This window comes from Hippichthys cyanospilos, chromosome 5 (genome assembly GCF_059441005.1).
Source record: "Hippichthys cyanospilos isolate Australia breed blue-spotted pipefish chromosome 5, RoL_Hcya_1.0, whole genome shotgun sequence".
Lineage (NCBI taxonomy): Eukaryota > Metazoa > Chordata > Actinopteri > Syngnathiformes > Syngnathidae > Hippichthys > Hippichthys cyanospilos.
The window spans coordinates 16,703,124-16,729,225 of record NC_142373.1 but is presented as its reverse complement, the minus strand read 5'-3'; the positions used below and the strand labels follow the sequence as shown (position 1 = coordinate 16,729,225).

General features: G+C 39.4%; 1 protein-coding gene across 1 annotated transcript in view; it reads left to right on the top strand.

Moving 5' to 3' along the window:
- The first annotated feature begins 3,671 nt into the window (after positions 1-3,671).
- Positions 3,672-26,102, top strand: part of frmpd4 (FERM and PDZ domain containing 4) — a 39,472-nt gene continuing 17,041 nt past the window's right edge. Inside the window, 1 exon segment of the mRNA XM_088415716.1 lies at positions 3,672-4,349. Coding sequence (XP_088271842.1) covers positions 4,306-4,349 — 44 coding nt within the window. The 5' untranslated portion in view covers positions 3,672-4,305.

Here is a 26,102-nt window from a genome sequence, read left to right as displayed (position 1 = left end):
GGCGGCAGCAAGGGGAGGGGCTTGTGCAGCCGCGTTGACACCGATTTGAGGAATGCGATATCCTGTGATCTCATTGACTGAAATTGAGCGACTCCTGTGCACTTCCTGTCTACGGATCCAGCATATTTTTCAACGTTGTTTTGACGCCTCTCAGAATTGATCGGCGAACCAAAAAAAAAAAAAAAAATGTGCACTACTAGCCTTTGATTTAAATTCCAAGCACTGTAAGGCTTTTTGCCTCGCTGTTAATTGATTACTGACTAATTAGCGAAGATTAATGACCTATTTGGCATTCTTCTTTGTTTAAAAAAAAAAAAAAGAAGGGACAAGAAATGTAAATCACATCCCTAGCTTTTCCATATGCAACCTTTAAGCCAGGGCCAAACAGAAATGCTCTTTATTAATATGAATTTTTCCTGTTACATGCACAGAGCCACTCTCATCATTTTATGCAAATCAGTGCATCTGCTGCTTGCTGTGCATCATAAAAATAATGAGACCAAAAAAAAAAACATCTTTCCGTTGCTCAAATCTTTGCTGATAGGCTGAAAATAAACAAGGACACACAATTGAAATTAATTGTGTCTTTTTGTTTGCCCGCTTGCTTTAGCTCAAATGCATTTTTTAAACAGTTTATAGAGTAGGTCTATTTGCATAAGTTTAACAGAGAAACCTTCACAATCTGTTCCAGGATGCTGGTAAACCTCCAAATTGCTCCTACCTTCACAATAAAATAAAATGTGCAATGTCTTGAGGGGATATTGTCCTGTAAAGCAAGTCAACTGCTGTCCTATAAAACCCGAGCATAGTTGCTTAGCATGTCTAAACTCAGCTTCACTTTGCTGTGTGCAGTTTGCATGTAATACAATTCGATGTGTTTGTGTCCACTGTAGTGGACATTTGCTTTTGATTTATTTCATTTGACTTATTCAAGCTGGCCTAACTAAGTCCTAGTTGGGGGGGTCGCGCATGATGCCAGGGAACAGATTTTGCTTTTGTTGTGTGAAGTGTAATTGCACATCCATGGCACTAGGTGGTGCAGTGGCCCTTTCAGTGTCAAAGCCTGTGCGGGAGTTATTAACTTTTGATAAATTCGTTGTCACAACATTTTTTTTCTTTTCTAAATCACATTAATGTTAAAATCAGTGCGGGAGTTATAAACTTTGCTGTCAACGTTTATTTTTTTAAATCACATTAATGAATCATATTATTAAAAATAAGCACCGTGGTTTATAGCTTTTTCTTCAGGTTAAAATGTTTACGATATTTTAAATACGGATGGACATTTTTTTAGTGTGAGGAACTATGTTGGGATTTAAGTTATTTTTTTCCATTTCAGACTAACCTGTTGAAAATAAATTAATAGTTATTGAAAATTGATTTATATTGCTTTTTTTTCTTTTGTTAATATTAAAAAGGATACAATTACAGGATACAAGGATACAGTTATACAAGGATAAAATTATCGTGACAGTTTTTCAGAGATTGAACAATTTCTCATTTCATTTCATCGTGATGAGTGGGTGGGGGGGTTCTCTTTCCTGAGGGGGGGCGATTTTGCAAAAAAATAATTGAGAAGTGCTTGAGAAGCACAACATAAAGTAACACACAAAATAAAACATAAAATATAACATTTGTGCAGCATAAATTGTTCTATTTTCTTCTTTAAACATTCTTAATTAATTGCTCGAGTAATTGATAATCTGTATTTTTGTATTATATATCTTTTTTTTTTGTATTATTTATTTTATGTATTATATATCTGTACTACAGTTAGCACTGGTACTGGCCTAAAAAAATCCAAGTCAAAAGCAGGTGGCAAAATCTTTACGACAACTTTTTTGGTGATATGTGTTGGTGACATATTTTTATATGGCCATTTTTTCTACTTTGCCATAATTGGGCCACAAAAAGCTAAATAAAAAGCAAAGCACACTTGAAGAACTAAACTTTAGTTGATATAGTGAAAAAAATTGTTTAGGTCTATTTTTGAAACTCGGTTTCCGAATGTTACGACCTTTTGGGATTTTTAGCTTCCACCGGCACCGATCTAATTCAAGGGAATTTTGCCATGAGGGCTTGTTGCAGCATGGCGTTGTCGCTAAGAAACCCCCCCCCCTCTCGTACACAAGAAGCAGCCCATAAAGCGTACGAGTCTCATAACGCGCTGCGGCCTTATTATCCTCAGGTTCAATTGTCGGCGTCACGACCCCGAGACAACATGCTAAATGCGGTTCTTCGTCATGTACCAACTGGCACAAGGGCGAGTGCGCAGCCTCTGTTCTTCGTCCAAATGCTGTGACCTGTGTGTCACTGAAAAGCAGGCCACTGATGCAGTGTGTTGTGGCCCCGGGGCGAGCGGCGGGCCCCGTGATTGGGTGGATTCATGTGCTGGATTTTGCTCACAGGGAAAGCTCTGCTTTTGTCTGCTTTACACTTTGAGCGTATCTTCACCAACGGCCACAGCGGAAATAGCAGGAGAACTGCGAAAATGGTTTGAATTCATATAGGCTATGATAATACGACCGAGCAGGAAGTTGTGTAATGACAGGTTTTCCTGATCATCAACCGGAAATGACGAATTAGAATACAAAATGGGCACTATTTTAATGACATTTTAGGTGAAGATGCTGAGTTGGAATAAAATAGTCTTTTTTTTTTTTAACTATGCCATTATTTTAGAGGGGAGATTTGCGTGTCAAAAGAACTAATGGTATTTGTTGAGTACTGTATTAGTAGTGCTCCCCAAAAAATTGTGACGTGTTAAAATATGCTTACCACAAAAAAAAATGCACATATGTGGTAAAGTGTCTGGTGAGTAACTAATTTATGAATAAACATGAATGATATGAACATTATGACTTAATTAGAAAGAAATTACAACATTTCCACATATGTTATCTTTACATGCTAAAAGACTATACTTTTGTGTGTATATATATATATATATATATATATATATATATATATATATATATATATATTTTTTTTTTTTTTTTATCGTTTTTGCACAAAATCAGGGTATTCATCTAAGAAATTTACCATTTTAGTCTTATAAAATCCCCACCCAAGCAATGCAGTGACTATAATCAGGAAATCAACCAGATCAAAAGGCACTTTCCTTAATTCATGTAAAAAAACAAAAAAAAAGACACTTTAAGATCTCCATTTTTCATTCTGTCTTGCAAAGCAGCATGGGCTAAGTAGTTCATGTTCATTTTTTGCACTTCCGTAGATTGAAGCCGTATTTGTTGTCAAACAAATGGTTTGGAATCGAACATCGATTCTGAATCGAATCGTAGACACAAAATTCAGAAGACAGTCAAAGATTCCCACTCCTAAAAACGATCACTGAAGTCTCAGCGTTATATATTCCTCCTCTAATGGATCTGCGCAAGTAAACAAAAAGACAAAAGAAAACGCCAGCCTCTCGGAGTCCAAGTCGCCATCTGAACTTTCAGCGCTGAGAGGCTTGCGCTTGCACATGCAGGCGGCGCGTTACGCAAGCGTGCCCATTTGCTCGCAGAGGCAAAGACACGTGCTCATAACTAATAAAAGAGCGCGTACGCCGTTTGCGCATGGCTGACTGCGTGGAATAATACAGCGTGAGCAGTCATGATGTGCAAACACCACCGGGAGAAGGCCTTTAAACGGAGAATTAAAACGATCAAATGGCGACGCCGCATTTAGGTTAAGATCCGGTTCGACGGTTTGTATAGGATTTCGGCTTGGCTCGTTTACGCTTGACAGTTGGCAGGCAGATAATGACGGAGTTGGATTATGTTTTCGGCTTAATTTTAAGCTCTCCTGCCTGTAACACATGCCATCTTTAAAAGCCCCGTACCCAGATCAGATTTGAATGTCAGCTATGGCAAATGGCTGTGCTGAAATCAGGTGAATAATGCGTCCCTGCGGGCGGCCTAGCGGAGGTGAATTTCGCGCCGCCGACGTGCTCGGCCGGGCCCGAGCGACGCCCCATTGGAGTCCAGCTGTTGGCCATTGATCCCTCTGTTTTCTGATGCACTGGCCTGGAATGTGATGTTATTTCATTACCCGGGCAGAAGCGACAAGCTCGCTCTCCTCCCCGGGGGCACGGGGCCACTCGCTCGGACTCTGAGCAATCGCGGGAGAACGGGGCTCGCTCTGACAAGGAAGGAAAAGACCAAATAAAAGAGAAAGGGTGGCAAACTTCGGCGAGCGCGGCCGAGAGCGTTTCTGTGCGAGGAGGGGGGGCGGAGGGGCTCCAAATGCCTTGACGGAAAACGCTGGGAAGAAGCGACCCGCGTGGAGAAGCCGTCAGCAGCAATGAACCCGGACGACAACGAACTCGGCATCTTCACCGTCATCCAGTGAGTAGTCCCCCCGTGGCCATTGTGTTGTCTGGTGATATAACTCCGTCAGGGATGATAATGCAATCACGCTACACGCTTGTTGTTGCACGATAATGTTGGAAATTTGCCAAAGTCATAACGGTGGCAGGATTATGTTGGAAAAACATGGGGCTGATTGCTGAATATTACAATATCAATATTCATGCAATTACTATGTGCTTATGTATATAAAAATTTAATGACAATTAAATGGTGTAACGGATATATAATAGCAAAACAAGAAAGCTCAATGCATATAAAAGTGGGGAGTAAAAAACAGTTTCAACTGCAATTTCTTTGCAGTTGCAAATGGATGCATTTCAACCCTATATATATATATATATATATATATATATATATATATATATATATATATATATATATATATATATATATATATATATATATATATATATATATATTTATATATATATATATATATATATATATATATATATATCGGTGGCACAGTGAATAGCATGTCTGCCTCACAGTTAAAGGGACCCTCGTTCGAATCCAGCTGGCGGCTCTGGCCTTCCTGTGTGGAGTTTGCATGTTTTTCCCAAGCCCAAGTGGGTTCTCTGGGCACCCCAGCTTCCTCCCACACTCCAAAAACATGCATGTCGAGTGAATTGGACATACTAAATTGTCCTTAGGCGTGATTGGGTGCATGAATGGTTGTCCGTCTCTGCGTGCCCTGCGATTGGCTGGCAACCAGTTCAGGGTGTCCCCCGCCAGCTAGGATAGGTACCAGCAAGCCTGTGACCCTTGTGAGTATAAGCGGCTCTAGAAAACGAATAGATGGGTATATGTACACATATATACGTATATATACTGTATATATTAATACACCTGCGTAAATTGGCTAGGGGTTTTACTGGTGTTGGGCCAAAATCATATTTATTTATTTTTGGTAAAATCTATACTAATAGTCAGTCCACATTATCTGAAGTGTTGAAAATGGCATGCTTTTTCTTAGCAATTATACGAGGATTCAAATCGACACCAGCAATATACTAAGAAATCAAGATTCAAGTTTTATTGTCATATGCATCCTAATACTACACAATGAAATTCTTATTCTGTTCACTTCCCTGAGCAGACTACATTCCACCATCGAGCAAATAATAAAGTAGGCAATAAAACAAAATAGAGTTCTCTTACGTTCTCATAAGCATACAATTCCAAATGAAAGTTTCTTTTTGAGATGGGACGATCCTGTCCAATAATATTTTTTGTGGATCAGACAATTTAAATCTTAGGACGTTCTCGTACTCTACACCGTCTTCAGCTTTGAAACGCTGAAGCAGATTAACACACAAAGGTGAAAATCCCTTCGCTCCAATATCACATCATCAATGTATCACGATAGTATCATTATGAGCATCATTACTGAGCGTTTAGTATGCTTGGCTTCAGATTTGTGACAGTAGAGTCAGAGTAGGGTTCAAATTTGGGTCTGTGGCGATAAAAAGAGGAACAGACTTCTTTAGTCAAATCGCTTTCTGCAGCCTGAGGCGACAACATCCGTGCCGCGCATTCATAACTTCTCGAATGTTTACTGTAGTATCGAGTAAATTAACTGTATTGTTTGGAATAAAACAAAACGCTTCAAGCAGGTGGAAGCTGAATAAACATTACATAAAATCCATATTTATCCCGCCAGTGACCCACGTTCGAAAAAGTCCCGATGAATTTAATAGCAGGTGCGGAGAAAATGACTACTCACTCGGGAAGCACTTCATCACTGCCATCTTTAATCTCGCTCCTAAAAGCCATTTAATTTACTGAATACATCAGCAGAAATGATCATCGCATGAGGAAATTGAAATACTTTTGGTGTTTTGCCGGCAGGCAGATGATGGAAAATCACAAACTATCCTCTTGTCTGTCAGTTTAGTTGGGAAAGTTGAAAAAGTACTGCGCCTTAATAGTATAGACCCAATTTGGATCACTTAATGGTTCAGATGAAGAAATGAAATCAATGAATTAAAATATATACAACAATAGACCATATACTAATGATGACCTTGCTTTAAATTGCCCGCAAATGCACTTGCTTAGTGTGAGTTATATCCAAACCTATTATGCAAGTGTGGAGGAATGTTAAAAAGTCACATTTAATAGATCACTGAACTCATTCAATGCCAGGGACGTATTTTCACGTTTTTTACGAGTCTGGACATTAAATCCCAGATTTTTAAGTATTAAATCGATACTTAAGTATTTGGGTTTGAATGTCAGGAAACAACTTGAAAATACGTCCCTGGCATTGAATGAGTTAATTGTTCTTGTTAGCGCTGCTAGCCGCTAACTTGGACGGCCACGTGCTGTCAACAAGCGGCATATAATATGTGTGTTTATGTAATTCCCTCTTTTGTAAGCATCCTTAATTTGCATAATTAGCAGAGGTGGACAGCTTACATTTTTTTGCTGGTCCGACATTTGTCAGAGCCCGGCCCCTTTTCCGTCATCATTGGTTCGTCATGTTTTTAAGCCAAATGAAATTGTAATCGTTTGTCTTGGTGTATTTTTGGCCAACTGGACCACCACTGGAGGGTGAAATTTGATCATTATTTTTCTGGTCCGTCATTCGTCAGGCGCTGGTCGCCTTCTGTCTGCATTCATAGTAATTCCTTTTTCTTGTAAATTATGTTGGAAAAGGGTCAAATAATCACTGCAAGTTGCCAGTGACGCTAAACTTTGGCACAAATGTTGATGAAAGTGATAAAACAGCAATCAGCGATGTAATAAAACATTTAATGTTAATCAAACACATATTCATATTCCAGGGCTGTTGATTTCCAGGTGATACTGTGCCGATGCGTTAAATTAAACATTCATGTCTCTATTTTTTGGCACCGTTTGAACTTCATGCAGAATGGCTTTTACAGGTGTGCGGTATTGCAAAATTTATGCGTTGTTGGTTTTTTTTTAGGTGTCCAAGTATTCCCAAATGACTGAATTCAGCTGATTTGAAAAGAACTCAGAGAGTTGAGTACGAGATCAGCGGGCCAGCGGATTGGATGTTATAAAGCTTCAGCCATATTCTCCTTAGATCACGCTGCCGTCTGACCTTAATATTCAGTGCCACTCACGTTGGCTTCGGGCCTGCAAGCCCGAATGGGCAAACACAACCGTCCAGAATGCGCTGAGTCTCTCAAAAGCTTGCGCCAAAGGACACGGTTGCTATATTTAATGCAAATCAGACCTCCTCTCTTCATTCACTGGGTTCATTTGCTTGAGCAAATACACTATATTAGTTTTTTTCTCCTTCACAATCTAAGATATTGTCTTTTTCATTAACCTTGTCTTTGTGATGCTGGCCAGAAAAAAACAAAACAAAAAAAAAGACACGAGACAGACCCTGAGTCAGAGAGACAACGTTCTTTATTGGGCGCATCAGTCGCAGCAAAGGCTTACAAGTTGTGGCATTTTAATAGGGGAGGCTTTCCTCTTGACTTGAGGAAGGCAGCTACGAAATGCAGCTCCAAAATTGCCCACCAGCATCCGCCACTTTTCGTTTTGCAGTTATTTGTGTTTAGTCATCCATCACGATCTGACATATTTATTGATCTATGCTTATTATTCTGCCTACCACCTGCATAGGTTTGCACTAATTACACAACTGGTAGGAATAACTTAAGGGCACGCTATTACTATTTTGCGGTAAAGCTAAAATGATAACGGTTGGACCGTAAGAATTTCGGCAGGGTTCGTTTCAACAGCAAAAGCTATTATCGGTCATAATGGCCCATCTACATGCATTGATGAAATTGAAACCCTTTTCAAATTCATTCACATGTCCTAGAAATCCTGTTAAAAGTTTGTTTTTCTTCAAGGTTGTAGGCTCGTCACCTGTCTCGTAAGTGGGCCTTTTCTCTTTCCCAAAGACGTCTTACTCATTTTTTGTCTTTGCATGTGAAATTTTGACCCAAGTGACCGAAACTAATCCAAGAGAATACTGCCAATTTTCAAAATGAAATATCTTTCAGACTCTGGGGACTTCTCTATACTAAAGTGTCAGGGTAATCAAGACTTTTTACGCATCCTTAATTTGTATAATTAAAAATTGAATTTGACGATATTGACTTAATTGATTATGCAATTCAGTTGTTAGACTGCGACGCACTGCAGTGATCTATTTAAAAATAAATGTGTACCAAGGCATTGATTCCTGTGTAGGAAGTTAAGCTTTATTTTGAAGTCAGCCTTCTTGTTGCGACTGTGTTACTGTCATGCACAGCAGTTGGCTTGACTTCATCCTGACAGCGTGCAATAAATAAATGGATGTTGATTGGAAAATGTACTAGGGGAGCCACATGGACAAGTAAAGACAAGTTTTGACTTGAATCCCTCTTTTAACTATCTGGTCTGTATATATTTGTTTATACCTGTCTACAGTACGAAACGTCGTTTTCACATGAGCAAATTTATTGCCAACGTTAATTAGCTGCCCACAGCGGGGCAGATGCTCTCAGTCGACAGCTATTTGATGTTAGCGATTTCTGGCAGAGTGCATCCTTTTGAGCCAAGATGCTGCTTTCATTAAGAAAAAAAAAAATGGTCCAAGGCACATGAAGAAATATCAGCCCTACTTGGATCACAGAAGCCTGCTAATTGGCTCTTGGTGGGCTTTGACAGAGGTGCCCCATCCAATGGGTTTATGATTTATGAAAGCTACTTTTTTTTTCTTACACAGACCTGCAGTGATTCTTCATCTGGCATCAAGATTTAAGGAAGTGTTTTTTTCTCGCCTACACTTTTTTACCAAAATGTAGGGTACTTATAAATTTTGAATATTTTATCACTTTTTTTTCACTGTATGACTTTAAAGATTGCACTGTTATTTCCTAAGACTCAGTGATTTAGATCATGACATGTTATATTTAAGTGAGCGATTCAGAAGTAAATCAACTTTGTATCAGTCCTTCTTTCCTCAATTTACCATTTTTACGGCGCCTTTTCTGTCCTGGTGTGAGGTGTGAATTTGAGCTCTCGAAACTCGGGCTTTCCCACACTTCACAAACGGACAAATCGCTAGTCGTAGTTTCGGCCAAGATCCATGCACAAATAACGAGAAGAATGATTGCTGTTAGCCTTTTGGCCTTCCTTCCTCCTCTTGATTCATCCGACTCACTGCAGGTTACAAACGAGCACTACTAACAACTACACGTCTAATATGAAACAAAATATAACTTGTCAATACTAACAATTTATAGTGGCACGGTTTTAGGTGTTCACATTTGAACCAGTAAGGGGCAGCCAAGCACAAAACATGCTCGTCTGCTCGTCTCTCTCTTTCAAAGAAGAAAATGAAAAAGAAGAAGAACAGGAAGTTATAGACATCATAATTGCTAAAAGGCATCGCTACTCTCAAGTTACTACTCACTTCAACTCGCGATTATAAAATCAACTCATGTTCAAGTCAAGTTCACATGTAAATGGCACTAAATCTGACACACTGTCCCTTTACTGGGGTGGGCCCGCCTGGGGTGCAAGAGTCAATGATTTTTGTTAATATTAGATACAATTCAAGATACACCTATAAAAATATATAGATAATAATCTTTTTTACTGTCATCACAGCAAGTAGGGGGGCGCGAAATGTTTTCTCTTTTGTGGCCGGGATTTCGCAAAAAATAATTGGGAAGCACCGCTTTAGGGAAAAAATGCGATCTTTTTCAGCCGATACGATCAGCAGAAAATCGTTTTGACCTAGCAACCAAATCAAAAATACCACGCGCATGATTCGTTTTTCGCCTCAAAACCCAAATGAAATTAGAAAGTCAAGTCAACCATATTGTAGAGATCAGAGATAAATGAAGAAATGTTAAATGAAAGTGCAGGCTAACGTCAACTCTCAAACGCCTTCAGCTTCTGGAGTGACACTTTAAGGCTCTTGACAAAATTGCCCACGGACAGAACTTGACTCTTAAGACCTCTCATAACGTACCGTAATTCCCAAAAATATAGGACACACCTGTGTATTGAACGCAACCTTAATTTCAGGGACAAATTCTGGTATTACGCACCAGCAGTTTGGCGACAATGTAAAAACTATAGCAAAAGAGAATGAATGTAATCTTTCTAAACTCTTAATATTTTCTTATGTTCATACCCTGAAGTTATATATTTGTTGCACGTTAAGTGTGTTTCAGATTTCCCACATTGTGAGTGGTCATTGAACGCCCCGCCAGTGTAATGTTGAATGCACTTGAAGCAGTTGTTTTTCCTTTTCCCGGTGACGCGGCTCAAGGTTGTTGTTTTTTTTGCCGTTAATATCTGACGTTGAACATTTTATGATTGAGTGTGTATATGCCAAAAGACCACAATTAATAAATGAGTCAAATGGAATACATTTCCATGTTCTCTATCCAGGGCACACGGGTCTTAATTGAATCACCTGTGGACATTGTAACATGTACATGATGTTTGTAATATTCCTGTGTGTGAACAAGGATGGACTCAGACGTTGGTTCAGTCCGTGCGCTTCTTTTATTGAAAATGATACAATAACAACCTTTGCTAACATGAGCCAACTGACGTGCGTCCTCTAGCTCATCTCGTTACGGTAATTATTGTCAGTAAGAAAACGATAAAAAAGTGAGTTTTGTATTTGGGGAATTACAGTATGCTTCAAACTGTTGTCCAGTGTCAAAATTTGGTAGAGAAGCTAACCTTAATATTATCTTTTTGCGGCTCCAAAAATAATGCAAAGTGCTTGGAACCCTATCATGAGCTTTAACAAGTTTTGAAAGGTCAAAATCATAAATGCAGATTTCAGCTATCGTGTGCAGCTGTGAGCTGAGTTGTAGAAGTTGGGGGCGGTTTATTTGCTGGGGGGGGGTGATCTTAGGTCCATGCTGGCTCCTCAGCTGTTGCTTTTTCCAGCAACGACATACTGTACACTGCGTCCTTTTTTCGTGACTTTGCGACTGATTGATGACACAAGCCTGTCTGCGTCTTTTAGCGGGAATTCTGGTGGACGCGCACCCTTTCACATTCCAACATCCCTCACCCTCCCTCCCTCCCTCCCTCCTTCCATCCATCCATCCATCCTCTCTCTCTTTCTCTCTCGCTCTGTTTTCCCTCTCTCTCGCCGCTTCCCTCCAAAGCTGTTGTTCCTGCGCGGTTCCCGCACATAATTCCGCCGCGATGGAAATTAAATGAAGGTGGCTTAACGCAGGCATGCTTTGAAGGATGCAACCAGCGGGGGGAAAGCTCCAACACACACTGCCTTTTCCATGCGCTGTAGTGGATTTGCGAGGCGAGGACACAGCAATCACTCAGCCATGCAGAAGCCCAGACAACAGGAATAATCTCTCCACCTGACTTGTGGAAGCTTCACTTTTTTTTTTTTTTTTGGTGGTTCTTGAATTATTTATTCCTCCGCTGTCAAAGACCGGTGTTTGGACAATGGAGCACGAGTGAAGCAGGTGGCACATTTGTTGCCTTGACATGGATGTGTTCAGCTTTGTGAAGATGCCAAAGCTGTCAGGGTGAGTCTGCTGCTGCTGCTGCTGCTGTGCTGCGTGCTCGGTGCTATACACGAACGGCATTGAAATCACGATTGGAATAAGGAATTGCAAGTTGTAATGCTTGCTCAGGAGGAAAAGTGACGCTCAAATGATGTGGTGAACTCATAGATGAGTGGGGGCGGATGCAAGACATGCATGCAAGTTATTACATGTGAGATTTTACATGTGAGATATTCGCGTCGGATCCGATACTGTGCTTGAGTGCATTTTTATACTTTGAATGAGGGTCTTACAGTTGAAAATGGCATAAGGAAGTGGCAAAAAGATATCGTGAGAAAAGGGGGGGTTTGAACCTATGGCTTGTGGGCATTAAGCCAGCAATGCAAATGTGGGTGGGAATCACAATTTGTCTCACGATTTGATTCGATTCTAATTTCCGGGGCCGTGACACGATTCGGAATCGTTTTTTGATTCAAAATGATTTGATTGGAAATGATTTTTGCTTCAGTCGATAGATATGCAAAGATCTACTCCGGTTCGCTTTACAAGGAAGAAAGACAAATGAAGACATTAATCCCCGGGTGTTGGGGGATTTTTCACTAACCTGGCCTTACTATCACCCGACTTGGGCTGACTTTAAAAGTGTCATAACATAGTCTAATATACATATATATTGATTTTCAACCCCTCAAAATTTTCAGTGGCACCAGTGGCATCAGCCCTAGCTATACATATAAAATCTGATAATAGCAAAAGTAACTTTGCTGTATATTTATGAAATTGAAATAGGAATATTTATTGTTATAATTTGAGTATTATGACTTTTTGAAGATTTTCCATTAAGAGAGTCCAGGCTAAGCCAATCATCGAAGTCAATGAAAGACTTGCAAATGTCATAAAATGGCTGCTAGCGCCCCCGGGTGGTTTTGGGGTATCAACACAAAGATTTTGATTGCGCCTTGTTCACAAATTGCCGTTGCAATGATTATTGCCAAAGTCGAGGGAAATGCATAATAAAACATTTGGTTTTCAAAATGTCCAAAAATGGCAGTAAATGAGCCTGACATGGGCTAAATTTGACACCTACAGGGTGTACCCCTCGACCTCCTGTCTGCAAGAATTTAGAAGGGACGGCAGCATGGCATATCAAAAGTCGTCATGTTTACAATTTATGCAATATTTACCTTCCCAGTGTTTTTTTGTATGCTTTTATATCAACATCAAAAATATAAAAAAGCCTGAGTTGGGCCCAAATTTTCCCCATGAGTTAAAGTGTCATTTTTTTTACACCCCTGCAATTTTTTTAACGTGCGAGAACAAAAAGAGCATGTGGACTTCAACTGCTGCTACTCTTCAGTTTCCTAGTTGACGTACCAACTACTATGAAACAAAATCTTTACTTGATTATGTAATGTTAACCTAAGTGATTTAACGGGCCAATTACTGTAATTAAGAAAAATATGATTTTATTATTTTGTCAGATTATATAGATTGATAGACAGGCCAAATCGCTTTGACATGTGCAGTCCAATCATTGCTCACTTGATTTTCCGGTTTTAGTCATGTGACATGTGGTCGCAAGTGGCAAAATGCGTTATTGAAGGTATTAATATTACATGAAAATAACAGCCATTAAATTAACTGTAAATTAAAATACTTCCTTATAACTGGTTAAATAGGTGGTCTAGCCCTTTAAAATTTCACGTGACCTCATTTTACAGGAATCGGTTAGAGTCACTCAGCTAAATTATCTTTGTGAGGCAATCCGCTTCCCTACATGCAAAACCTCAAGGACACTTGCCCGAAAATAAATAGGAAGGTTAAAAGCTTTTGGTAGCTTGTTGGCCAATTCCAGAGGCTTTTTTCTTCAACCATCTGTACTAAGTGTCCACTTTCCTGTTTATGCAATTGTAGTTGCTATTATATTTAATTGACTGCTTAATTTCAATGAACAATAATTATAAATAATGAGATTTAGATTTTATACTTGAACTGATGACTATTGGACATTGTTTTCCTCTGTCTCCCTGTCAATCACCCTGACTGGATGAATATAGGTTAAAAAAGTCATCATAAATCATTTAGCCAAATGAGCTCTAATCAGAGATACTAATTAGATGATCTGTGATATTTATGAGGTTTTTGAGTTCACAGCGTAGGATGTGGGCAGTACCAACTGTGAGTTGCCATGCAACACAAAATTAGAATAATTTATCTCCAAATGGTGATATTATTTTGGAACTATATGATTGCATCAAGAGCATGATGGCGCATTTGGCGATTGTGCTTTGTTTTTAAACACATTTAACGCGCATTTAAAAGCTGCTGCCAATCAATAAACTTTACTGTTTAAACTACTGTAGTCAACAAAATATTTTTAAACTGATTGATGCCTACAAGTTATTACGATCACATAAGTTCATGAAGTCAATTTGAAAGAACGACCGGTCGCTGTAACCACACAATGAACCATTTCCCACAAGAGAATATCAATAATCAAAACGCTTTGAACGTCGCCGGCAATACGAGCAACCTCGGTGAATGAATGCAATGTTAAGCAATGTACATTAAAAAGTATATTTTGATCTTCCCCCATGGACTGTACAATAATCCTCCTATGGGATTTGCCACTATTACAAGCACCACTGATTTCATTTAGTTAAAAATGCCTCAATCTCTTGGTGATGATGCATGATATTGATTTAATGCAACGTACTCTTGTAGTGTAAATCTCTGACATGCTCAGTTATTTTATCCTTTTTAACTTATTCACTTCTGGCCCAGTCAAAATGGAGCTTTATTTTTGTTTTCATTTTTATGACTGTCAGTGGCAGTGAATGAGTTAACTTGTTGGTTAACTTGATGTAAAAAAGGCGTGTATAGCCGTCATTGGCAGTGAATGACTGATAAGCGGAACACTTATGTATTTCTTGCTTTTGACACATTCATTGCCAGCTTAATAAGAATGGATCTTTAACGTCTATGGGCGTCAATGATAGTGAATGAGTTAAAAGTTTTTTCACTAAATGGCAGATTAAGTATTGCAATATTGCAATATTATTGCAATTTCCTTTATCGAGAGAGGTAAAATAATGAACTCATTCACTGCCAGTCCCGTCAAAATGGATTTTTGATTTTCATGACTGTCAATGACAGTGAATGAATGAACTTGTTGACTGCCTGCTAGGTCTCCACGGTTATGGCCAAAATAATAATCACGATTATTTTGGTCAATCTTGAAATTCCGATTGTTTGGTCAAACATATACTGTACATATATTTATGGCCCTTCTTTTAAACAAGCAGTATATAAACAAGGCTTTAAGGCTTGATACTTACAAATAATAATGATAGAAAAAACTAAAATAAATAAATAATACTTTAAAGAAATTCACCCAAGACATGGCAATAAGTTGGCACACCGAGTGCAAAAAAAAAAAATGAAAAAAGTAAGCTTACTTCAAACAAAGCACATTAATTACGCAAATTGTAATCAATTTTCGGCCAAAATGTCATTTCATACTAATTTTATTCCAATTTTGGATCTCAATTGACAGCTAGCACTATATATATATATATATATATATATATATATATATGTGTTTGGAATCAGGTGAGAACCTCAACACCGTTTCACAATGGTAAATAGTAGGGTGAGAAAAGCGGAGTCTTTGCCCCCTGGTGGTAGGATGATGTAGGTAATGTAGGTAAGGTAAGTAGGCTTTTAAAATGTTAATTTTAGAAGGAGGATCGAGCAGAGGATCAGCCTAATTAATCGTGGCAGCCAATATCGTGATCGCGATTAAAATTCGATTCATTTTCAGCCCTACTGCCTGCCCAGTAAAAAGGCGTGTATAGCTGTCATTGGCAGTGAATGAGTGATAAAGAACTCTGATATGTAGCAGGCACCCAAATGGACAAATGTATTTATTGCTTTTGATTCATTCACTGCCAGCCGAAAAAGAACGTCTCTTTAACGTCAATGGTACTGAATGAGCTAAAAGTTTTTCCACAAAATGTCAGATTAAGTCAAGGCAGTACTGATGTATGTTCACTCTTAAAATATGCCAGCAATGCATCGTGACAAGTAGAATAATAAACTAACTCACTGTCACCCCAGTACAAAAAAATGGATCTTTGACGTCTATAGCCGTCATTGGCAGTGAATGAGTTAACATGGGATTAATATAGATCAAACCTTTTTCCTTAAGTACCTGCCTTGAAAGTGTTGTTGAAAGGCATCATGGCCACTCGTCCCAATACTTCTGGTGTGTGTTGCCGTGCCCGTTTCTCTCTATGTGGCGCTTACAAGGCGTCTCCCAGTGGACCCTCGACGTCACTACAGACTGTAAGCGTTGAGAAGAACCACACAGTTCTCTTCCCTGCCAACAGCCACATTTTTTTTCGTTTTGTTTTTCGACCCCACAACCCCCCTTAAGCTGCCAACCGGAATTTAAGTCAGCAGAAAACTGTTTAGCTCAGGTTGATGGAGCATTTAATAGGCAATGTCTGTATTTATTCCGGACATCTACATCAGTTGGTTTTCCTGTTGAATGAGAGAGAAGTCCTTTATGATTCTATTTTTGGTTTGTTTGTTAAAAAAAAAAAAAGATCGGTTCGTCCTGGTTTTTAATTGTCAATTTATTTCCTGCCTTACAATCAATAAGACAGCTTGGGTTTTTTTGTGTGTGTAGCATCACCTGCTGTGAATCAAGTCTATTTCAGCACATCGTTAGAAGCGTTCACGTGTCGGCTTTCTGCAACATGTGTGATCCATTAATTGTGTACTGTAAATCGCTGGTGCGGACATTTATTGATTAGCCTTAATGTTGGTCAGCAGACGTAAGGGCTAAAGGCTCTGACGTTCAAAGCGGAACGAGGGAGGAGGAGGAGGAGCAGGAGATCAGGAATGGGAGCCAGCTGGCTGATGGATGAGGTCTTAGGCAACCGTTTAGTCGCTTCTGTCCTTTAGCGCTCAGCGTCAAAGCCAGCGAAGAGCACGGTGAGGTGCGCTGCTGCATCCGTGACATCACAGGACGAGACGATAGATACATGCGGTGGCGTAGCTCGGGGATGGCTCGCCGGGTGTATGGGAGATATCGTCCATGCCGTAAAATTCGAGGAGAGTCTTAATCTTCTCATTTTGTCTCATGACCTCATTATTTTCTCATGATCTGAAAATGTCTTCAACTGTAGATTTATACTGAGTCATTAACATTAGTGATTGAAGTATTTGAGAAGCAAAAAGGTTTCACAAAATGGTGTACACTAAAGTTTTCAAACAAGGCACTTTTTGCCTCAACAGCTTTGAACAGCTTGGAATTGAATCAAACAGCTGCATGGTGCCGATGAAGCATTATAACTTGAAATGACTTTCAGTACGCAGCTGTACATTTTCAAGCGTTAATAACTTGAATGTATTGCCCTCTTAATGTGTTTGCAAAAATGTAAAATTGAGTACCATATTTTCCACACTATAAGGCGCACCTAAAAGCCTTATTTTTTTTAAACCTAATGCGTGCGCCTTATAATCGGGTGCGCCTTATATATGGATCAATATTGAGATTGGGATTCGTAGATGGGGAATGAACTGATAAAGTAAGCTTTACCTGTTTACAGTTGAACAAGGTTGGTCAGATTGACATTGAGTTATTATGCTATTGAGAGTTTAGAGTTATTATTTGAGTTATTATTGTTATTACTTTAAGTATTACTATATTTTGATTGAAAACGTTTTAAAATATGTCATTAATTGAGGGTGCGCCTTATAATCCGGGACGCCTTATATATGGAAAAAATTTTAGAATATGTCATTAATTGGGGGTGCACCTTATAATCCGGTATATATATATATATATATATATATATATATATATATATATATATATATATATATATATATATATATATATATATAGAGAGAGAGAGAGAGAGAGAGAGAGAGATAGATAGATAGATAGATAGATAGATAGATAGATAGATAGATAGATAGATAGATAGATAGATAGATAGATAGATAGATAGATAGATAGATAGATAGATAGATAGATAGATAGAAAAAATGATATTTTCGTTGATTGTATAGCAAATGAATTTGGGATTCCATGGTTAAAAAGCGATTACTGATTTTGGGTGCAAATCCAGGAATGTGTGTTTACTCAGCCATACTGTCTCCCAGTCCTATTTTAGCAAGTAGCATGTACTGCCCAAAAATAAATAGGAATTAATGCTGCGGAAAATGTATTTATTTTCATGCACCGACATATTACTCTACATGTTGTGTCGATAAAGGAGAAATCAAAAACGAGAACCAAGATAAACTGTGCAGAACAAATGAAGTCATGTTGGTTACAGTAACATAAACATTACCAAAAAAACCTGATGTCAGAGTCTGTTGAAATACTAACATAATTCCTGATAATTATTACAAACATGCAGTTGAAGCCCCACGTTTAGACTCAAAAGAATATTTGGAGGGATCTTTCATCTGAAAGACTGTTCATGTGCTGCTGTTTTGGTTAGCAACGGGGTTCAACTGGGCTCTTTGATGTTTGTGTGCGAACAATACGGTTGACGACCTGAGATAATTACTCCTTGGGTTTTTTCTCATCAACAGAAACGGGCGGGCTCAAATGTTAAGTGGGTAGATGCACATTTTTGTTGTATTCATTCATTTATTCATTTTTCAATTCACTTCCTCGTAGACTTGTAGATTATGAATTAAAATGCCGTATCATGAATTAAATTTAGCATTTGTTCCTATTAGAATTTATGAACTCATAAAACCTTTACACCAATATACTTGTCGACTGTAAAATAATGTAGTGTTTGCGAGTACAATGCTCAGGGTTTTATTAATCACTTTGACATAGTGTTTGTTAATTAGCTCTTTTTTTTTCTCTCCCTCCGCTGACTCCGAGTGAGACGGCGGGATTTGGGAGGCTCGGTTTCTCACTGTTAAATATCCGGGGCTCATCGCGGGTGGGATGCTTCCCCAATGCACTTTTATTCCCACCCAGAGGAGATTAGCTAACAAGAAAAAAAAAAAGCACGCACGCATAACATCTTCCTCTCCGGAAATCTGCCGAGGATACCCTGGTTGCCCGTGGCAACAATAGCGGTGCTAATAAAAGCTAAACACGGTATTCATCTGGTAAATAGGCGAAACGGTGGCGCTACTTTCATCTAATGAACGTTATTCAGCAGAAACACTATTTAATAGGAGTGTGATCTAGCGTGTGCGTGAACATAGGTTGTTGCTATGACAGCGTGGCCTCCTTCAGATGTCTAACAGGCATTACCGCGAGCGATCGCTATGGACTGGTCATTTGTGGACACTTTTCGGTCATTAGGAGTAATGTTTTAAAGCCTTGGCTCCGGTAGAGATCTTCAAATGAAATGATCATTTGATTAGAAGTGGGCAGCTTGCTGTTATGAAACCTTGAAGTGAATAATGACTCCACCGTGAGGACGACTGGAGCGGTCGCGAAGAATGCAAACATTGAACAAAAGTCAATAACCAAATCCCTTGGTTGCACTATATATAAAAGCACAATGAAGCTAGTCCTAACAAGCTCTCATCCTGACCGGGGGGGATTAGCGACAAGGTAGTGGGTGGAACAGAAAAATAAGCGTGGGACATTTTTTGGAAAAAAAAAAAAGAATGTGTTTTTGTGCTTTAAAACTAAAAAGGATTCATAGAGGAATAAAGCCTTTAATCGGCGAGGTTCCTCTCTGTCTGAGCTACTTCTCCACGGGCCTCTTTGCGGGAGGCGCTCCTCTCATCTGCCGTCTTTCCACAGCTTTCACAACCAAACACAATCGCATTAGAGGTCTAGCTCTGCATCTATTCTTGTCACTCATAACGTACATGTCGCGATAAGAGCTGCGTTAAGATGACATGTTCAGTAGGCAGAAAAGTATCCGTGGATTTTCGAACGGGACTTAAAAGAGGAAGATGAAGTCCATCCCAGCTGACTTTGTATACTTTGGACGAGTGCTGAAACAAGCTCTTGGCTACCGTAATTCCTCAAATATAAGACGCACTTTTTTACCCAAAATAAAGGCCAAAAGTAAGGGTGCGTCGTATAACAGGTAACTCAAAGATTGGATTTTTTTTTTATTTGACACCATTCGAAGAAGATTTGTCTGTCAGCCACATAAGCCGAATTTTGACGCACAGTCATTTTTATACCATATTCTATCTTACGATAATTACCGTAACGGGATGCGCTGGAGAGCAGAAATTAGTTGGCTGTTAGCAGCAAGTGCCTGTTGCAGCTAACAGCAGCTTATGCTAGCTGAGGTTGTTACAGCATTATTTCCAAAAAAAGAGGCAAGCAGGCTGAAACACCGCCCGAGTCCATCCTTGTTCACATGCAGGATTATGACTAAAACAAAGAAGATCATGTAATTTTTTTTTTCCAGCTGAGTCACTTAAGTTCACTGATTCACTTAAAATGCTGCGTGAAGGCTGATTTAAAAATAAACTTTTTTTGCCAAATATTATATGGACATGAATGCCTTGGTACGCTTTTATTTTGAAGTTCTTCTCCAGAGTGTCACCACTTGACTTAGCTAGTCTTTCTACTGCAACTGTTGCGCCTGATACAAACAACTTAACGTTGTTTGAAAATTACATCCAATTGCTAATCCGGGGCGCTAACGAACGGCTTGACTATGCGGACGTTACAGCTCCGTTACAGCTGCATTTAGCATAATTTAGCCGCTAGCTAGCGGTGCTTGCGTGCTCTATATAGGCTGGCGTGATAGACATAAAGGACCCTGCACAATTTGAGGCTGACGGCCTGACACAGCTGCTGTTCCTACTGATCACCTTTTAACACGCTGATGGAAATGCTCAATTTCATCTGGAAAATTTTTTCTGTAAAATCTATAGTGAGAGATTAGTCTAAAATCTAATGCTTCGTGAGAAAAAGCAGGGAAAAAAACTCTTTGTGATTGAATGAGTAAAATAAAAATCCTCTAATTACCCACAGATTTAAAAGGATGATTTCCCCTCAAAATTGTACGTGTTTATATCTCGCATATACTGTAGCGCCCAATTTCAGAACGTACTAAACCAAACCTGCGATATAAATGACAAGAGTAATGTGGTCTTTGATTTATGGCGGCAGCCCTAAAACAAAGACCTGAGAGATTAATACGGCTCGGTCTGGATGCGATGCATGCTGGGAAAACCACATGAGCCAAAGGAAAAGAGTTGAGCCTTCTGACACAGCGCATAAATATCAAGAAGCAGAAAAAACGTTACGTGCCAAAAGGGGTCATAAAGTTACACTTTACTAATGATTTCACAAAGAAGAAAAAAAAAGTGCTCGCAGGTGTTTGCATGGTTTGATTGCATAGAGCTACGCCTAATGGACATAATCGATGTGAATTATTCAAAGTAGTTTGAGTGTACGTGTCGGGATGCTTCTCTGGCTATGTGGCTTTTCTATAATGCATAGTCACCGCGTTTACGGCGTTTCATAACAAGCCGCAAGTCTTCATGCTATTCAAAAGAGATGAAAGGGAAAGTGAACAACAGTGATAAAGCAAGGATCACGTTGGTCATGCACAATTTATGAAGGGCTGAAAAGTGATCCTTCCCCGTCTCCGATAAAGCATAACTCAAAGTAATTTCCTCCAAATTGCACTTACTGATAACTTTGCCCGGCGTTCTAATTAAAATGCGGGAAGTTCAATCTTGAATTGGTTGGATTTGATTTTGATCTGCCATCCAAGTCCCGCTTCATAATTAGGAGGAAACGATTTGTATTCATTGAGGGGGTCAGCTTTAATGATATTTTTGTGGTTACCTGAGAAAATAAGAAACGTTTGAAAGGCTCACAGTTCATTTGACGCTGAGACGTCCTCGAGGCGCGCAAATGTCTTAATTGTCCACGTTGTGACTCTTGGGTAACCCGTTCATGAATTGTGCAGCACGGTTTGCCCGCATGGCTCTCGACTACGAGTCCGATGCGACTGTGCGGCCATCAATTATTCATGTGAACAGGAGGAAGATCGTTTTCACCGTCCACCGGAGGGTGAACCCTATTTAGCGTCTCTGCAAACCCGAGTCCTTCGACTCGTCGGCGTAGTGCGCAGGAAAAGACATGAGAAATCAAAGATCGTGCCGCTACAGATAATGTGAATGAAAAATGGATTTTAAGAGACACTTTGTCGATTGGAAGAAAAATCTTGAGGGCGAATCATCGGAAACGGTGAGTACTGCATAGAGGCGTTGTTTGTGTTAGCTTCAATGCTTCTATTTGTTTTTATAATGGTTGTAAATTTAGCATAGACACGATTATGGCCAAAATAATAATCACAATTATTTTGGTCAATATTGAAATCACGCTTATTAATTACGATTATTCATCATGATCAGTTAAACAAGTTTATTTATTATTTACTTATTATTTACTTACAAACGATAATTAAAACTAACTAAACTAAAACTAAAACTAACTAACTAAACTCATAATAAACTTGGCACACAGATAACTTACTTGCCAAGTGAAAACGAATGAAAAAAATGAAGCCTACTTAAAACACATTATTTACTTTTTGTATTATTTTACTTTGACAGTCAAAATGTCATTTCTGGTCATTTCAAACCAAATTTATTCCAATTTTGGACCTTAATTGACAGCTTGCACTGTATATATATTAGGAATCAGGTGAGAAACACTTTCACACTGGTAAATAATATATTAGGGTGAGAAAAGCAGGGGATTTTGTAATGCAAACATATGGGAAACATTGCCCCCTGGTGTTAGGATGAAAAAGTGCTTGATTTGACATGTAGGTAGGTAGCAGGCTTTTAAAATGTTAATATCGCCTAGGATCAGCTTAATTAATAGAGGCAGCCAATATCGTGATCGTGATTAAAATGTGATTAATTGTGCAGCCCTAACTCATGATATATAAAACATGAACTTACAGGGGACGCCTGCTATCGGCAAGTCCTATGCTAGGACTAGGCTGGCAAAAAGGGCCAGCGCCCTTTCCTAGGGCGGTCTTGGCAAATTACAATCGAGAAGCACTGCTTTAAATCAATTATCCATCCATCCATTTTCCTAAACCTTTGTCCTCACAAGGGTCGCTGGCCTGCTGCTGCCTATCCCATCTGTCTTTGGACAGTAGGTGGCCCAATCACACCTAATGACAATTTGGAGTGTCCGAGACACCTTCCATGGATGTTTTTGGGATTGTGGGAGGAAAGTGGAGCACCCTAAGAAAACCCAAGTGGGCACGGGGAGAACATGCAAACTCCACACAGGGAGGGGGCAGACGGGCTAATTGCTCTTCCTTCAACCATTAAACGAGTTTTTCATAGAGTTTCGGCGTTTTAGAGGAAAAAATGCACCTCACTTTTGGTACTCCCAACAGCTTGCTCTCGTGCGCACACACATTTAGGCTGCGGGAAATGTGTTCTAAATATACACCGCCGAGGCCTTCTTCCAGCAAATGTGCTGTGTGTCAAATAAATCCATGCATCTGGAAACACACCGCGAGCACACTGTTGCTTCGGGAACGCAAACGCGTTGCCTCACATGAACTCGAAGACTAGCGTGCGCCCAGGCAAAAAGAACAAAAAAAAAGGCGCTTTCATGTATTTTGTGGTTAAACGCCGCTGTGGCGCTTGATGAGGGGGCGTAATATTATGACGGCGGCACGTGCACACATGCGCGCGGGGCATGCTAGCGGACACAGGGCGCATTAACATAACCGCCCATGCGGACGCAGGAGCATTGCACACATCTTATTATGGCTGCTACAATAACTAGGGAAGCATTTAGAGGGAGAGACAGGGAGGCCTTGAATAATAGATGCGAAGAGGCCTGTTACACGGAAGACGAGCCTTTGAAGTGACATAACTTACTGCCACTGCTTTAATAGCAAAACCAGCGCACAGCCACTAAGATTTAAGGCAGAGGTGGCCAAACTACGGCAAAGGGGCCATTCGCGACCCACCATCCACATTTTTGCGGTCTGCGGCGTATGCTAAAAAAATATTTTGCTTAAAAAGTAATACAGACACTTGGTAGACACTGTTACATGTGTTATAAGTGCTTTTTATGATTATTATTATTATTACAGTGGGCCACCGGCTTATAAAATTAATCCGCGCTACGGTTGGGATCGTAAGGTAAATTCGCCATATGGCGGGCGGGCAATCTAAACCTGTATTAATTAGCTAATGCATGTTAAACCCCAGGTAAAAACATAAATATGTATGTGCATGTTAAAAATTGGAATCAAAATAGTATAGTAAGTAGTACTTATATATAATATACATGCATACAATTAAATAACATCATAAATAAAAAATATATAAAGGATTTATTTACCTTTGAGTGCCGCTTGTTATGGCCATGTTCCCTAGTAAGGGTAGCCTAGGCTAGGCTAGGCTAGCTTCGTATTTCTTGATTATCTCCAGCTTCGTTTCCATATAAATTGTTTTCTTACTTCTCTCTTTAACATCACTAGCAATCTTGGGACTTGTGGATAACCAATTCAAGTTGGAATTAAGCACTAAAATGCATAATAAATACAATATTGAAAGCACTCTCACACCAGATCAAGTCTTTAGGCAGCCATCTTTGTGACCCCGTGCGTCGACCAATAGCAGACCAGCATTGTAGTGACGCGTTGCAGCGGAGGCAGTTTGACCGCAACAGAATGCAACAAAACATAAGAGCAATTACCTAAAAACGCTTCAAGAGGGAGGCAAAACACAACCAACCCCACAGGTCATGACAGTTGTTGATTTTAATCGTAAAGCGGGATAAATGCCTTAAAGAGGGGACGAAAAAACGTAAGCCAGGGATGCTGTAACCCGGGGGTCCACTGTAATTGTATTATTATTATTATTATTATTTGTAACTGGTCATCAAGAATAGTGTGGGCTCAGATGACATAAAATGTCCCCCTCTGTGGACTGCTGGTCAAGAATCGCAACTGTCCTTCAGAGACTCGGATAGTTTTGTGGATAAAAGCTGCTTTTATTGTTTGATAAACTTTCCTAAATCCATCTGAGTTAGGCATTTGCTTTTGAGTGCATCTGATTAAAAGTTCTTCGCGGAAAATTTGTCTGGGCTTCTTTTAGCAACAATGTGCTGACATTCGAGAAATAAAAGCCAATTTCATGCCTGTCAAAGGAACACAAGTGAGGCAAGCTTATGTAATTAATTTGATTTGTATTATAGTACTCAATGTCACCCAGGCGTCCAATCACGCTGGAATCTCTTATCACTTCAGCCTTTTATCATTTGCTAAAGGCCATAACTCATTTATTTCCATTCAATTCAGATATCTCTATGCACAATATATGTTTTGCATTTCCATGTTGCGAACTGACTGGAAATATAAAAATAGAATCAACCCCCCTTTGCGCTCATTTCAACTCAAGCTTCAGGCGACATGCAATCGTCTCCCAGTTGAAGTGTAGCAAATCACACTACAATATGCGGCCTATTTCCATTGAATATACCGTAAATGTCGAACTATAAGCTACTTTTTTGTCACGCTTTGAACCCTGCGGTCTATAGTCAAGTGAGGCTTAGCGGCATTTTTTTACTTGCCTCCAGAGGCAATCTTCTAGTAAACAAAGGGAGACGGAAGAAGATATTATCAAAATATTGATTTTGAGTTTGAACTACTAGTTTATTCGCCACCAGGCGGCACTATCAACTAGTAAACACAACAGGCATGTTACTGTTGCATTGGTGCAGTATTCTAACAATCCGAGTGTGTATGTTGAAAATCTTGGTGCTCTTATTTCTAAATGTGCAGGCATGTTCCGTCTCTTTGAAAAAATAAGTCTGTTTTAAAACAAAAAATTAAAAAGAACTTCCATGTACCATCTTTCTAAGTAGAGAGCCTGTGTCACAAAGTATGGCATATAGTCTGGTGTGGCTTACACATAACAAAAATCGATTTTCTGTTCATTTTTGTTGGTGCGGCTGACAATCTGAAAAATGCAGTCTATATTTCTGACTTTGGTCATGTGTCATTCAAAAGCTGAGCTGTGATTGGCCTTTACCTGTGCCCTAAGCAAATATGATGTTATTTTCAGTTGACAGCAAAATGGTCGCCGCCTGAGAAAAACGTGTGGATTCTGCTGCTTCATTCGTATTACACCAACACAATATGCACTCATTCAAACCCAAAGACGTTTGTTTGTGTTTTGTAAGATCCAGGCAGCATATCCCAAGCTCCCATTCAAGTGAAGGCGTTAAGAG